The following is a 16,927-nucleotide window of genomic DNA, read 5'->3' as shown; positions in this document are numbered from 1 at the left end:
CAAAATGACTAAAAATAATCATTTGGTTATATAATCCACTGAAATGTATCTAAAAGTTAGCTAGTTCAAATGTATTTAATGATACAGAAGAACAGTCCCTTTACCTAGTAAAATGACTGTAAAGGTAACAAAATACAAAGTTGGAAAACAAGGTCCATTATTTTTTTACAAATCACTACATTGCTCATTTAACGCATCTGATTATTTTCAGTTTTCCTCTGTTGCAAATTGGTAAGTTAACTGAATCAAAGAATTAGTTTTCACTTCCCCAAAGCATTTTCACTGATGGTTTCAGAGCACTATGTGACTAGACTTTGATTCCAACACAGTGGTACCCGGTAGACACTGTTGAGTTGACGGTATGCTAATTATTGCTGGCACTAATTATTTTAATATTAGCATGCAGGTCAAAGAACACACATATAAAATCCATTATCTTGCAAAAATCAGAAAGTTCTAACTAGTAAACTAGGTTCCAAACATTTATCAATTTATACTACCTTGTCTCTGGTTTTAGGCCTTTAACAGACAGGGTTCTGTATTTGAACAGCCGTGTGGATAGGTGGGAAAACCGTAAAACACACACAAGAAAGCACAGCTTCGGGTCCTGGCTCTGCCACTGGTGGGCACATAACACCGGCCAGTCGTTCAACCTCCCCAGTCCTCGGCCACCTCATCTGCAGAACCAAGGCCTTACTTTCAAGGTCCTCCCGGGGCCACCATCCGAGGCTCCGTGCCTCCCAGCAGACTACCGGCGTCTGCCAGCAGTACGGCCGCACGTTTTTAATCCCCCCCAGTGATCGCCTTCCCTGTTCACAGCAGGAAAAGCAGCCTGAGCACCTCACCTTAATTCTGGTGGCCAGCGGGTCCGTGCAGTCGTCAAAGCGGATGCAGTAGCCCACCTCGTGGCCCAGCACCGCGCCCCTCTCATCGGCCACTCTGCCTGCGACCTGTGGGAAGAAAGACCACGCTCGAAGTGGAGACACAGGAATTGCCACACAGAGCACACACTATGGGAAGCCTACAGGCCACTTCTTTTTTAGATTGTATTTATTTATTTTTAGAGAGGGGAAGGGAGGGAAGAAGAGGAGAGAAACACTGATGTGAGAGAGAGAAGAATCAATCAGCTGCCCCCTGGACGTGCCCCAACTACAGACCTGGCCTGAAACCCAGGGATGTGCCCTGACTGGAAACTGAACCAGCGGCCCTTCGCTTTGCAAGACGATGCATGTGAACACAGCGGAAAATGAAAAGAAAAGGGGCAGGTCATTAGAGAACAAGTGTGATAACCTTTGTGATTTATTAACTTCATATATCCCACCTCATTCCAGAAGGAACTGAAGGCAACTTATAAGAACATACACGATGCAAACAGAATCACAAAAAGATCTTACAGATCACGATCAGAGAAATGACAGGTGAAATTCAAAAGATCCAGGCCAATGAGAAGATGTTTTAAACACAGATGTGCCCAAGTTACTTAACTTGAGCTACAAACTCAGTTCTAAACTCTCTGGAGGCCAAAGCAAAATAGGAAAGCAGAGGGGACGAGACTCCCTCTGTTCCTCGAGCCTTCGGCACACCAACTGGGCACCAATCTTCACGTTTTCTGCCTTGAAACAAGGCCCTGTCCACTGGCCCCTGGACCATGAAGGCAGGAGGACAGGAATAGTCAAGTTCAATACCAGACCAAACTCATTTTCTCTTTGGAGGCAAAGGAATAACGTTTCCAGAGCAAGAGAACCTAAACCAAAGTGCTGCCCGCAGTGCCCCAGCTACCAACACCATTAAAAGAGGAAATAAAGATAAGAATGCAGACTAAAAATAACAAAGGGCAGATGAGCTGATGAGAAGATTAACTGAGGATCCAAGTTAACATAATAAAGTAATACTAGAAAACAAAATGCATAATATATTATGAAGCCCATAAATTCGGCAGACTTTTCACCCACCAATACAGGACAAACGAAAGGCGAGTGTGAGAAACAGAAAAATACCCAACAGCAAGATCTCCAACCTCCCCAAGGACAGTCAAAGGTTAACTTATTAGTAGAAGATATTTGAAATAATAAATAAATACAAAAGTGGAAGAGCAATAGGCTTATAATTTAGTTTAAAGTAAAAAGTGTAACATTTACAATATATATTACTAAAAAGAACCAAAGGGAAGCAATACTATAGAGCAGGGGTGTCCAACCTTTTGGCGACTCTGGGCCACAATGGAAGAAGAGTTGTCTCGGGCCACACACTACATACACAAGCACTAACGAAAACAAAAAAAAATCTCATAATGCTTTAAGTAAATTTATCATCTGTGTTGGACCACATTCATAGCCATCCTGGGCTACCTCGGGCCACAGGTGGGACACCCCTGCTATAGAGGCTTCCTGGGGACCTGGCACACCCACCCAACGTGAGGCAACCCCCCCCACACAGTCCCCAAGTCCTGGGTTTGGAATGTGGGCAGTCGCAGGACGTGCCTGAAGCGGAGTTCCCTGTTACAGCCACTGGGCCACAGCAGCTTCAGGCCTCCCTGCACGCGGCTCCCAGGCCACGCACACCAGGAGTTATCTGGCCATCAAACGCTTGAGCAACTGAAGAGCAGATGAGCATCAGAACGGCTCTGCCCAGGGACTCGAAATCAGATTTGGTCCAGATCTGCTGGACCAAAACAGATCACTCACCCAGCAGCTGGGCTGCACCACACACTCTTTCAAAACATCTTATGAAACCAGAAATTCATCCCTCACTGATCTACCTCCACAGGTTGCGTCTCCCGATACAGTGTTTCACCGGGGCAGGTTTGTTATTGCTACTGTTTCAATTCCAACCCCACAGAACATTATACAATAAATCTCAGAAAGCGGTAAAAATGGCAAATGTGTGCGTAAAAAATAGTAGTAGTTGATCCAGAAAATAGGCTTAAAAGAATGAGTATAAATGAACTGACCCTCTCCATAAAAATATAATCATTTTGAGTTTATAAGGAAGAAGCCAAACCAGTTACTTAGTCCTATTATTTCACTATTTATATACATTTGCTATAAAAAGTATGTATTTTATTTTCAAACTTTTTAAAAAAATGTATTTGTGATCACAACACTTGATATTTGAAAGGTCATAATCTACTGGCTTTTAATAGATTTTTACCTCTATTAAATTCTACAATACTCCCAATAACCTCATCAGTTGATCTAAATAAATATTATTTTTGACAAAAACAAATAAATACAAGGAAAGGGAGGTGAAAAGGAAAACCAATCACTGAGTACGACTACCTGCAAGGACTGTGCCCCAAGCTTTCATAAATTGTATCTCATTAAATATGCACACAGCCCATGAGGTGGGCAAGATACCTCCTTTTCACAAAGAAAGAAAATGAAATCAGAAAGGCTTAGAGCTTGCCCAGAATCACAGTGCAAGGCAGGGCCTGACCTTGAAGCCAAACCCAGGCCCTCTGTGCTCAGTGACCACGCTCGGTGACCACGCTTAGCAGTAACTGCCTCTCACGGAGACCAAGCCACGCTTATGCATTCTGTTCTGAGGCTCCGAGACTGTTTTCAGATTTCGGTCTGCGCACAAAGTACTCTTGAGATGTAGTGTTTCAAACCTGACAGGTCTATTAACATTACACGGTGAACTTACACACTTTAGATTCACTACAGAGAAAGCAGGTGGGTTCATGCAAATCATCCATGGCTATTAATCCGGAGCTACAATGAAACTGATCAACAGCTGGGATTCCAAACCACAAGTGGAAAAAATTTAAGTAACTGAGTCATCTCTTGTGACATAAAAGGTGAAGTAGTTTCCAAACTGTTAACTCCATTTTCACACACACACAAGGCTTGGAAAATGTTTATCAATAATTTCTAACTCGAAGACAATTAGAAAATGAACTTTGGAAAAAAAAGACTACACAATCATTAAAATTCAGTACACAGCAAAAATACACTTCACTCCTTGTCCAGGTAAAGATGGCCTTCTCTCAGAGCTGATTTAAAATAAGGAAAGAAAAAAAAACACACTATCAGCCCAAACCTCCACCCAGTGAAAGAAGGAAACAGCAGCAGCCCACACAACACAAGAGGAAGGAGAGCTGCCAGATGCTGTGGGTCTGAACCCAGGGGAAGGCCCCGCCTCCCCACAGCCAGAGCAGGTGGCTGGCTCCTTCACCGTCGGTGCGGCCACCCTAATAGCCAGGGCTGACAACCCCTGTATCAGGAAGACCTCAGCGGTACTATACTCAGGCTCTGAAGGTGAAGGTGTAGGAAATGGCTCAGGGGAGGACCCACTCTGACAGCAAAGACTCACAAGGGGGTGGCAGGGAGCTGAGGGGCAAGCAGGCAACCAGAAGCAAGCAGCAAATCTAAAGCCAGCGAGCTCAGAGAATTTTATCCTGAGTCATGACAGACCTTTCATTCATCAAGGAGCGTACCACCACATCCACATCCTCATCCTCATCTTCATCCTTGTCCCCCAGAGCCAAGGAGGTTAAGAGATTTGCTGAGAGGGTGTTCATTGTCCAGACCAGTCCAACCTCACAGTCCTGCAGCCATTAAATGTACTAACACGAGCCCATTGCATTAAAGCCAATGAAGAAAGCAGGAAAGAAAAGGACACAGGCAAAAAAAGCAATTTAAAAAGAAACTTTAAAAGTATTATCCCCCACCCCCCAAAAAACAACCACAAGTAGAATCCATCCAAAGAAATCCAGTTTCGAAAAAATCACAAGCTGAAGCTAAAAACAAGTTAAGGGACAGATGCAAAGTCAAAGAAGAATCAAAGAGAAACAAGGTCTCCACTGTACAGATCAAAAGCTGGTCTGAAAACACCAAAGACAAAAGACACTAGAAAGGTTCTCCCCAAATTTGAGAAGAGCCCCTAAAATTTATGCAATGCTATAAACAGCCAGTTACAAAATTAAAGGAACTTCTCCACAGTGTCAGTAAGGAAAAGCAAATCTGAATCAGCAAGGCTGGGGCAACACGAAAGTACTGCTCTCCCTGAAGGAGAGGAAGAGAAAATGACCGTCGTGTGAAGAGGGGCACAGTCCTTGCAGGTAGTCGTACTCAGTGATTGGTTTTCCTTTTCACCTCCCTTTCTTTCTATTTATTTGTTTTTGTCAAAAATAATATTTATTTTTGCCTCGTGTGAAGAGGCAAAAGCCACCAAAAAATGCACGGGAAAAAAATTTACAGAAATGTGTCAGGCAGTTAGTTAACAAAAGCACTGCTTCTTTCCTCGACTTTAAAAAAAAATGCTTGTGGCATTATCTGCTTTTAAAAATTATAATGTATCACAATATCTCCTCCCATTCTAAATATGCACTTCTCTATCCATTGAGGAAAAAAATTCAAAGACATAATTACGAGACCCAGGTAGAGAGACAAAGGAATCCAATATAACAGAATAAATTTTACTGAAAACAATCATGAAGACTGGACAGGCTTAAAGAAAGCTCACTAAACAAAGCAGAAAAGAGCACGTGACTCCAAAGATGGTGATAAACACTAAAAATAAACAAAGGAGATCTAATACACACTTAATCAATACTCTTAGAAAAGCAATAAAATAAATGGAACAGAAAACTATGCCAAGATATAATAGAAGAAAACCTGCCTGATACAAAAAGATTTGAACCTGAAGATTAAAAGTTCTTCCAGTTTAAGAAAAAAACGAGACAGCAATCAGCATCGAGACACGTGCTGGTGCCAAAACTGTGGTAAACACATTCAAGTGGGAAAGTCGGCCAGGAAAGAGAGGAGGAAAGCCCCGCCAGGCCTCAGACTTCTGTCCAGGGAGCCTCCACACCAAAAGTCAAGGTCATAGTGTCTGTGCCCTTTCCAGGGAAGGAGAGTGGAACCAAGAATTTCCTATCAACAAAGAACGCAATCAAACATTCTCAGGCATGTAACATGCAGCTAATCAAGCAATAAAGCAAATAAGCAATTCAAGGTAGGCAAGGCAACAGAAATCATTAGTCATGAACATTCAAACTAAACTGGAATTAAAGACCTGTGGGAGTTATGATTAGGGAAAAGAATGTATATTTATAAATCTTGAAATAAAAATTATAGCACTGCATCTATAACAAACGGAGGGGAAAGATGGAAAAATAAGTGTGTTCATTTACTCTTAGAGCAGGAACTACCTAGAACATAGTTTCAAATAAAAATAACACCGTAAAGCTTTTCCCAATCTTTTTTGTTTTCAAGAGTTAATAAATTCTCTCATGGTAAACAATATGTATCCAAAGTTCAATATAACTACTGTTTCACTGTGGTTTCCTCCTCTGTTGAATTCAGCAAAAGCAAATACATGGCCCTAATCCCATTTTTATACAATTATTTGCATCCTTTCAGTCAACCATTCTTCTTTACGTAAACTGAAGAGAACCTGGAATGATCCAGACAAATGTCCACAACATTTTTGCTGGACAGTGAGACTTGGTTTTTGTTGTTGTTGTTGTTTTTGTTTTAACTTCCTCTGTACTTATTACTACTTAAAAATTTCATAATGCACAGGGATCAATTTTATAAAAATAATCCGGTCATGGTTCTTTTTAAAATGAAGAATTAAATTCTTAGAGAGCAAAGTCATATTCACGTGGAGCGTTTAGGGAATGAGAAAAAAGTCACGCCACTGCAACAGAACACACGGGCAGAGTCTTGACAGCACAAAGAAGTAAGAAGCAGAAACGCACCGTCACGGCGGCCACTCTTCGGGGCTGGGTCACCCCCACAACTCTTCCTTCTGCCGTCCAGCCAGCTTCTGCAAGGTACTGCAAGTAAAGTCCCGTCTAAGTACACATCCGACACCACTCCTCCAGAAACAAGCTCCCCTAAGGCCACTGAGGGTTGTGTTAAAATCACTGAGAAGAGGAATAACAGATGGTTCTTGCCCCGACGGAGATTTTAGAAATTATTTTGCAAATCAGGGTTCTGAAGCTTGAAAATGGTAGGTAATCTGTTTAAGTTCACATCAGAGCCAATAATCAGAAGGACCAAGGCAAAGGTCAACATTCTGATGCCTCGGTCTTACAAAACAGCCACATTCTAGAGCCGCTTCAAGGAACAACACCCATTCATGAGTCAACTCAGAACAGTGCTGGGGGAGGGGGAAAATAAAAACAGTGCTGAATCTGCAGAACACAGTACACTTAGAGACAGCTCAATATAAATATCAACCATATAAAAAGTTTGGGGAGATTAAATAAAAATAATTAGATTTTATTCATATGTCTATATGCCATGAATTATATTAGTATATGTAAAATTTGATTATACGTATTTATTTGATTTATGTACTTATTTAATATTGGTTATGTAGTTATTTGATTATATGCATTTTTAAATCTAAGATAGCAGTATTAAATAGATTATTTAAGGTGATCATTTTACGTAGTAATTATTATTAGTTTTTATTATTATTATTATTCTCTAACTGGTAATCTCTCAATAATTTAACATGAACCTTCTTCTGTGTCCCTCTGTAATTCCATAACAGTCAACTTTTATTCACACAACTATAGCAATAATTCATTTTACGCCTCCTCTTCACCTATAATTATTTGAGGACAAAAACGATACATTACACCTCTTTGAGTTCCCATTGTTCCTTTCACAGTATGGCTATTCAATTATTATTTTGGAATTATAATAAATCGAAAACCATTATTTCAGTATTAATCAAAGAAATTATAAGCCCCAAAAGTTCAATGAAAATATCTACTTGGGTTGAATACTTCCTCTCTGAGAGAAGATTGTAAAAATGCAAATGATAGTAAAGAAAGTTCTCGTTCCGAAACCCCTCCCATCAAGTCCAAGTGCAAACCCCTCCCATCAAGCCCAAGTGCAAAGACACATTTAAATCCGTACTCACTTGGGGAATCTGCGTGCTCTTCCCACATCCTGTTTCTCCAACGATCACCACTGTCTGGTAGTTTTCTATCAGGTATAATATATGATTCCTAAGCTGAAAAAGCAGAACCATACATTTTCTCAAGAGACCTACTCAAAGGCATCTAAACATTATGAGCTGTTTGCCAAAGGAAACTAAATTTTTTAAAGGACTATCAAAATGTATTTCCAGCTTTTAGGTACTGCTGGTATCAGTGTAAGCTGATACAATTCCAATTAAGTATAATAACTTACCAAAATATGTAATGCACACACCCTTTGAATTAAGATCTTCAATTATAAGAAGTCATACTACAGACACACAAGAACGACAGTGTACACAGGAGCACAGTCGCTGCAGCACTGCTTATACTGACCAAACACTTGGAGAGCCTAACCGTCCACCAGCAAGGAATTGCTTACATCAGCTATGAAACATTCCAATAATGGAATCATATGCACTCACTAAAAAAGAGCAAAGGTCTGTTTGCACTGATATGCAGTGGACAACAAGATACGTGAAGGGACTACAGCAAGGTGCAGAACAGGGTAAATAATGCACTAGAATTTGAGTTTTAAAGGGTAAATACAACACACTTGCCTATGTACACACTCTCCTTGGGAAAAAGAAACTGGTAACTGCACGGTCCCCAGGGAGGGAACAGGGAGGCTGGGGAGCAGGGCTGTGAGGGAGAGCTTTACATTTTGCACAGCAAGCATGTACCACCTAATCAACATCTTTTTCACTGAGGAACTCATTTAAAAAAAACGGACAGGAAGAATATGCTTTCACCACTACTCCTCACTCCAAATCCACAACAAAGCACCCACAGGTTACGTCTACAGTTCGACTCATCCTCCCTTTACCCACACGGTGGGAGCGGAAACACTGATTTGGCCCCGGAAAGTCAGAAAATTCCAACCTCCTATCCACTGCACTTCAGAATGTATCTGGGTACCACATTCAATGGCAGACACTCCGGATGGTCTGGAAAGCTGTGGAAGTGTTCCAACAAACTCCGGCTTTGGAACGAAGTGTTAAAGAAACCCGCCTAAGCCCCCCACTCCGATCACTGTGCAGCCTCTCTGCTGACTCCACAGCAGCCATGTGTCTGGTGAAGATCAAAGGAGTCAGATATCACCTCACTGGTTCAATAACATGATGGCTGTTTTAGGTGTTTAATTTGGCCTTACTTAGGGACTAACTATGTAGTCCTCAAATCTTGGTGTGAAAATCTCTCAGGGTACTTGTTAAAAACGAAGATCCCTAGCCTGACCACCTGGGTTTCCAATTCAGTAGGGCTAGGGTCAGGCCCAGGAATCTGCATTTCTACAAGCACTCTAAGGAGATTTGGCTGCAGGTGGCCTAATGACTAATCTAGACGCTTCCTTGTCAGATGCATGCATTTTGTGCTTTCTTTTTCTTGGGTAGAAGGGAAAAGGTTTGGGCTCTTAGCAGACACTTTGTAAATGGTAGATCCATCACTGGAGGGGTAGATGAATGGATGAGTAGACAGCAAGGAACACTGGAAAGACAATCTGAATACAGACAGAGAGACAGACAAGACATTCCAGGAAAGGGAAATAACACAAGCAAAAGAAAGAAGGTGGAAATAAGCAAACTATACAATCTCTATTCGAGGGGTACGGTAAAAAGCCCACGAGAGGCTCAGGGTTTGGTGTGGAAACAGGTTTTGAGGGGGTTGGTGGGGCCGCGCTGGGAAAGACCCCGAATGCAGAGCTGGAGTCCAGGCCAGACCTGCGGCGAAGCGCAGGCTCTGTTTCGAGAACGCCGGAGAGCAGCACGCAAGGCTGACTGGAGAGGGAGAAACTCCAGGCAGTAACTCGTACTTCGCGTGTGCTGAATGCGAAGCCCAGCAAATGGAAGGAGTGCAACGACATTCAAGAGATGAGAAAAAGATTTCCAGTTGGGAGACTGGGAAATGACAGCCCCACGGAAAGAAAGGCACAGGCAGGGAAGTAACGGAGAACACGGAGGAGGACCCGAGTGAGCTCCAAAGCCCTGCACAGCCGTGTCCAGGGCCCAAAGACAACGCCAGCGGCCTAGGGCAGGCGGTCAAGGGGAAGGTCACCCTGTGACGGCACCAGGGAAAAGGGGGTGAGCTTTAGATGCACTGAGGCTTTAGTTGCAACTTCTTTCCAAAGCTACTTGTAGTTCTAGTTGTATAACAGGGGAGTGGTGAATGAATAAATCTGAGATGCATCTCTAACATCACGTGAGATCTTAACTATGCGTAAACTCTGCTTTGCCTTTTATCTGTAACTTATACTCCTCTCCCTACCATTTTAACTGCATCAACACATGCTAACTTCTTGTTTACTCTTTTTTTTTCCACGGGTGGCTTCCTTTATCCTATCATTGGAAGACAAGGATCAATCAAGAAAATGTCAAAATTAAATACCTGGTAAATAATAATTTTCTCGCACTGGAATGTTTTCTGCAGGTCACACATCTTGCTAAATGCTCTACCTGAATTACTTCATCTGGTCTTTGTAACAATCCTATGTGGGGCGTACTATTAGTCCCGTGTTATAGGTAAGAAAACAGAAGCTCAGAGGGTAAAGCCAGGCCCCACAGCACACAAACAAGGGAGCCTGGGCTTGAACTCTGAGGTCCAGACCCTTCATCACAGCTCAACTGTGTCCCTCGTGGTGAGGAAGCCACAGGGAGCCTGTAAGCTCCTGTAAGACACGAATGAAACCCAGTGTCTGGATGCCACATGGCGCATAATAAACACTCCAATATCCGGCCCCTGTCTCAGCGGGAGTTGACCTCTTGAACAGAAGTCGCCTCATATTCCCATCTAATCTTGTTTAAAGAAACAGGCCTTGAAAAGGGAAGCCCAAACTGGCCATGTGTTGGTAATTTGTTGAAGCTGGATGCACAGAAGTTTACTGTGCCATTTTCTCTGTTTTTCTGTATGTTTGAACTCATCCATAATTGAAAGCAAAGAGGAGAAAAAAGAACATCGTTTCATTTCTTCCAGTTTTCAATACGGAAGATCTAACTGAAAAAAAAAATCTTAAGGACTTTGAAAACTCACAAGGTTAACGAACACACACATTTTGCCAAGTTCATCCCTGCAGATGAAGGAGTCTTGAGCTCTCAGCGTTTTAAAGAATCACTAAGACAACCCTCCTCACTCCAGTGCCCATTAAGCTCTTGCGGACAGCTTCAGGCCGACAGAACGAACGTGCTTATTCAACGTACCTTGAACACGGGCAGCTTCTGCCTCTGCTGCTCTATAGAAAGGGCGGCATAGGGGTTGTAAACAACGGTGGTCGCAGAGTTTTCCGCTACACTTTGTCTCTCTTCAGAGATACTGACACCTGGTCCCTCTGTGCCTGTAACAGAAATTTTTTTTTCAGATTCCCTGATACGGCAAACCGACAAATGTGCACAAGTTACAAATTCAAAGATGAAGCTATATAATTCAACAGAAGCAATACATGTGATCTCAAACTACTAAGACGTATTAAACTCTAACTTGAGGAAAGCACGTAGAAAAGTACAACACCTATAAAAATACGAAACTATTCTCTGTAGGCTTCATTTGCAGTTTCAAGAACAAAGGAGGTCCAGTCCCAGCGAGCTCCAAACTGGCCTCACACGACTGTCTGTTACAGAAAACAATGTTTTCAGTTCTGGCCTCCCTGTCCATATTATCACCTAACCCTTAACAAAAGTGACAGAAACCCAGTGGGAATTAGCTAAAGCAAAGGATGAGTCCTAGTATTGTAGGACGGCAGCAAGGTCACGGACCACAGGAACCAGGACTCAAAGGCTGCCTGGGCCTTCTCCTTCTCTCATCTCTGCTCCTCTCAACAAGGTCCTCTCTGTCCCTTAGGGTGGCTTCTCTCCAGGAGCTAGAATCAGGCGTGCTGACAGTGCCATAGCTCAGGCCCACAGTCCCTCCACCAATCATTCGTTCGCTCACCCAGCAGGGCAGGAAGCGTGGAGACACAGCACGAACACCGTGGGGGCAGGCCTACCCTCGTGCAGCTTACCGCTGCTTCTATTCTTCCTCCCGACAGTACATAACTAGTGCGTGAACTGGCAGTAAGTGCTACGGAGAACATTAAAGACCCAGTATGGGGGGCACCGGGGGCCCCAGGTGTGTGCTGTCTGAGGGTGTGGGAGGCTTTTTCTCCCAGCATAGGTCCAATGCCCAGCCCAATCCAATCAACTATGGCCAGTGGAGTAGGGCACAATAACGGGCGGCCCCCATTTGAATCACAAATTTGCAACGGCTGGATGGGAGGTGCCGTTCTAAGAAACCACTGTGCTGAGCAGATTAAGCCACATACTCCACAGCCGCTTCTTGGCAAGGACAATGATGACCTGGTGCTCAGGAGGGCAAAGAATAGGGAGGCCATACCCCATCATGAAAAACTGTTCAAGGTATCATAGATTTTTAGCCTGAAAAGAAAAATGCCTTAGGAGAAGCATTTTTATGATCACTTCCATAACTTTTCATGCCAGTTTGTTTGTGCAGCTCTAGGGCAGAAGAGTAATCAGTAAATGACACAGGGTTCAGAACTCAACTCAACAGTTTGAGCTGCTCAGCACTGGGGCACCGTGCCTCCGTGCAGCAATAAAAGCTTCTCTAGACGTTCAAACATGCTGCGCAGCCTTCTTTTGGGGGTGCTACAGGGGTAATTACTCAAAACTAGTATCTCGCAGGTCTTCTAAACTCAGACTCTGTGATGGTATGTGAAAGAACATACTTTATGACAAGAATATTTATGTCATATTAAGACAAGAATATTTAGCCCAGTGATTTCAGTTTACATTTTGGGGAGTCCCAGATACCTTTGATAATCTAATAAATGGCCCTGACTGATGTGGCCCAGTTGGTTGGGCATCGTCCTGCAAAGTGAAGAAGGGTCACAGGTTCGATTCCCAGTCAGGGCACATTCCTGGGTAACGGTTTTGGACCCCGGCCTGGGGGTATGAGAGGCAACCAATTGATGTTTCTCTCTTACATCTATGTTTCTCTCCCTCTCTTCCTACCTACCTTTACCCCTCTCTAAAAATAAATATTTTTTAAAAAGGCTGATTAACAGCAACCCCCTCAATCCAGCATTCCCTCTCACACAGTTTTCAGTTGAAGTGGTGACACATTAGTGGGTTATGAAATTAATGTAGTGGATCATGAGCAGCACTTTTTAATATTGAACTAGAAACAGAATAGGAAGTATCAGAGTGTGTCCCAGGAAGCAATACCGTTTTTGTACCACTTTTTTCAGGGGGGTGTGTGTACGTCTGCTGGATCGCAGCACAGTATATTCTTTACTGTGTAGGTCAGGGTAAAAAAAGTCTCCAAAGTTTCTGCTATAAAGTTTCTGCCAGGCCTGTAGGCAGCATCATGAAATATTTGTTGTAAGTGAAGAAAAATGGCCAGGCCCTTCTGATCCACTTGGGCTGGTCCAACAGAAATCTCAGGCAGTTCAGAGAGAGCTCGTGAGGCAGACACCACAAACTGGTAGAGATCGCACACTACTCTCTCAGGGTCCCCAAACACGCCTTGGTAAAAACGTTTGAAATAGTTCATTTAGAACATGTATACATTTCCCATTCAAATCTGGATATTAGACGTAAAATCGGGCAACTCTGAGCCCATCCGACAAGCATTGGAAAGAACTACCTACAACTTCCTGCTCTCACTAGCACGTGCAAGCTCGGGTGTGTATCAGTGCATGCGCATTCCAGTTTGCCACAGCCCCCACACTCCACATTACTTCCAACCAAAAGCTTCACTTATTTACACTGTCTGAAAGGCCCCTGCAGCTACCTGAACGTGTGACTCCCAGCCTACGGGATATGCTCATGATTCTAACATCTACCCTTACATGTACCCTCAATCCCTTACTTGACATTCACCATGTAATTACCACATTCTACTTTCATACCTTGAACTTCAGTTTCGTCCCCTGTCAAATGAGAGTGATACCACCATCATAGAGATGGTGTGACTGTTTAATAAAATGATACAAGTAAAAGGGACTAGCACAAACTTAGGGCCTGGTTAGTGTGTTCTAAATCCATCCCCACCTCAATTAATGACAACAATTTATCCAGATAAGTGGTTCCCAGACTTTGACATGCTGGTGTCAGCTGGGAAATCTTTTTTAAAAACACTGATGATTTTAGTTCCTGGCCCTCCAGACTTCTGATTTAGAGCCATAGGGTCTGAGAGAACAGCAGGACATTTAAGCTTCCCAAGTGATTCAACTACACAGCAAAATTTGAGAACCTCTTACCTAGACAGTCACCTAACCCAGAAATCTGAGTCATTACTGACTTTACCTTCTCATATATCTGCCTCTAAAATGTCTCTCCAACAAGGTCCCTCCTCATTGCCCCCAGGCCAAAACTAAGGCTTTCAATACTTTCCTCAGATTTAGTAGTACCTTCTCTTAAGGGTGTCCCTGGCTTTAATTTCCTCCCCCAACCATTCCTCACAGCACTGCCAAAGTTATCTTTCTAAAACAAACCTGATCATGCATGTCATCCCTTGCTAATAGCAATGAAGGGCAGATTCTTTAACTTGCCATGACACCTCTCACAAGGCCCCTATCTTTCTAGCTTCATTTCCTGCTAAATCCCAAAATACAGGGTGGGGAGAAAGTGGGTTTACAGTTGCGAGTATGCAAAACACCGTCTGTTCTTGTATTATTATTTATTATTGTGTTGTTTTTCCATATATTGTTTTTCCATATAGAAAAAAATATATAGAAAAACTATAAACCTACTTTGCCCTATCCTTTTCCCCACCACTTAACACCATCACACTACTCAATTATTTTGGTTTTTTGGACATTCTTGAGGCACGCACACCATTCTGCCTTTGTTCATGTTGTACCCTTTGCCTAGAGCTCCATTCTCCTACTTCTCTGGGGAACAAAATCTTACTTGTGCTTCAGTGTCCGCCTCAAAAAAAATCACTACCTTTAAAAAAAAAATCACTAGCTATATGAAGTATTTCTTATCCACACATTCCATCTTTCCCTCTCCTCTATACTTCCATATAATTATAATAGTTAATATGTATCTAGTGCTAACAGCTGTACATGTACTTTCATTTAGTCCTGAAAACAATCGTTTGGGTAGGTGTTATGTTCAATTTACAGATGAGGTAAATGAGACTTTTAGCACTTAAGTGACTTTGCCAAGTCACCAAGTCAGTAAATGGTATTCAAGCATGGGCTCTATCGCCTAACTCAAAAGCTCATTTTCCTTACCACCACTTTTCTGCCTCATTTTAAAATCTCCTTTAAAGGGTATCCAACTTCATGATATGATTGAGAGACAAAGAATAAACCTTGAGAGCAAAGTAGAGCCCTGGTCTTCTGTATCTGTCTCCTGACCTCAAAATTTGGTGTACCTTCCATGAATAAACTAAATAATGGAATAAAACTCTTAGAGTAATCCCACGTTCTTTAACTAAAATAATATCCTGATTTGATTTTCAACAGTTCATTCAGGCCTTTATTATACTTCACACTTTGACCCGTTACTAAAGGCTTGAATAAACAGAGGGTAGGTACCCTTGTTACCTAATGGGAGCTTACTTTTGGCTGCAAATAAAACTCAGGATGGATAGACAATTGGCTAATGATTTTGAAATGCTGAATCATAAAATTATTAATTTTTTTAAACCTGTAGTTTGTGACTAACACAGCCTTGCATGGTTTTATCTCCCACATCACATATGTACATGGTTAGAATTTCAGGGACCCACTTTAAATACCCTTTAAAGTTAAAAGCTTTCCTTGTTTTACCTTCTCTGTCTCATTTCATTTTTGCTGCAATATACTTTGCATATCCAGACTTGCAAAGGTGCAAGCGGTATGGGGGAAACACTTGTTCTTCAGGAGAACCTCATGGAAGGGGAGGAAGTAATGCACCTAGCAGGGTCTCACACGTACACATCCAATAAAATTCTGATAGAGAAAATTAAAATAAAGCAAGCAAAGCATTTTAGGGCTGAGACTCGCGTTAGACTGCAAGAAGGGAAGTCCGTGTCAGCCGATATGAAGGAGTTCGCTTTCTGGTAGACAGTCGGAGTGGACAAGACTTACTCTAAAACAAAATAAGGAACTTACCCTTTTTATGAGCACTTACTCTACGTCAGACAACTCTTAGTGCTCCTTATTCACGCTCAAGGATAAATGTTATTATCCTGCCCGTTTAACAACTGAGGAAGCTAAGGTTCAGAAGGATCAATTGATTTGCCAAAGGCACGCTGCCACTACGACCAGAGCAGAAAATTCAAACCCATGCAGTCTGACTCCATAGCTGGAGCTCCTAAATTCTGAGTGGCACCGCCTGTCTGGTTCCAGGTTAGCCCCAGGGAGGTAACAGGTCACGCGTGGGCGCTTTAGCGTTTCCCCATCTCGCAGATTAGGCAAGACAGGCATCAGGAGTGAGGAAACGAGGCCCAGAAAGGTTGGGAGACTCGAACAAGGTCACAGAGAGCATTTCTGCCCAGCCTGGGAGCTGACCCCCGAATCCCTCTGGACCACTGTGAGCGCCGGAGTCGCAGAGGCGACCATCATCGAGGCGGATGTGGCCAATCGGCCGAGGCTAGGCCTGCGAACAGGTCCGCAGGCTGCAGGACACCAGCAGCCAGGCCCAAACCAAAGTCAGTCGGCCGCATCTACGCAGCATTCTGCTCAAAGCCTTACCCGGTCGCCAGAACTTCACGGGTCCCATGGGCGCAGCCATGCTGGGGTGAAAGGTCACGAGGAAGGCTCCTCCCCCCCCTTCGCGCACGAGCCCCGGGAGGGAACGGGGGGCGTGGCCCGCGCGGGGTGTAGGCCGCCGGTTCCCGAGGAGTTACGGCCACGCCCCCGAGGCAACGCCTCCTTCTGCACCACGTGGTCGACAGCTAGTCCTCCTCGAGCGTTCCGGCCCCGCCTCCTGGCCCACGTGATCCATATCCCACACCAAAGAAAAGGGCGCGCTAGCCCAGCAGGTTACCGTTCCAAGTAGGCGTTCT

General features: G+C 43.3%; 1 protein-coding gene across 2 annotated transcripts in view; it reads right to left on the bottom strand.

Moving 5' to 3' along the window:
- DHX35 (DEAH-box helicase 35) overlaps positions 1 to 16,679 on the bottom strand; it is a 58,138-nt gene extending 41,459 nt beyond the window's left edge. The window contains exons 1-5 of one of the 2 annotated variants that reach the window (XM_037044060.1): positions 16,614 to 16,679; positions 11,134 to 11,267; positions 7,885 to 7,977; positions 6,707 to 6,784; positions 846 to 950 (exon numbers count right to left, since the gene is read on the bottom strand). In XM_037044060.1, coding sequence (XP_036899955.1) covers positions 846 to 950; positions 6,707 to 6,784; positions 7,885 to 7,977; positions 11,134 to 11,267; positions 16,614 to 16,653 — 450 coding nt within the window. In that variant the 5' untranslated portion in view covers positions 16,654 to 16,679. The remainder of the gene's footprint in view (positions 1 to 845; positions 951 to 6,706; positions 6,785 to 7,884; positions 7,978 to 11,133; positions 11,268 to 16,613) is intronic. The other variant, XM_037044061.1, reaches the window with a different exon arrangement.
- Positions 16,680 to 16,927: the final 248 nt, after the last annotated feature.

This window comes from Sturnira hondurensis, unplaced genomic scaffold (assembly GCF_014824575.4).
Source record: "Sturnira hondurensis isolate 20B ecotype Veracruz unplaced genomic scaffold, ASM1482457v3 Scaffold0004136, whole genome shotgun sequence".
Lineage (NCBI taxonomy): Eukaryota > Metazoa > Chordata > Mammalia > Chiroptera > Phyllostomidae > Sturnira > Sturnira hondurensis.
Note: the sequence above shows the minus strand (reverse complement) of the source record. Positions and strands in the feature narration are given on the sequence as shown.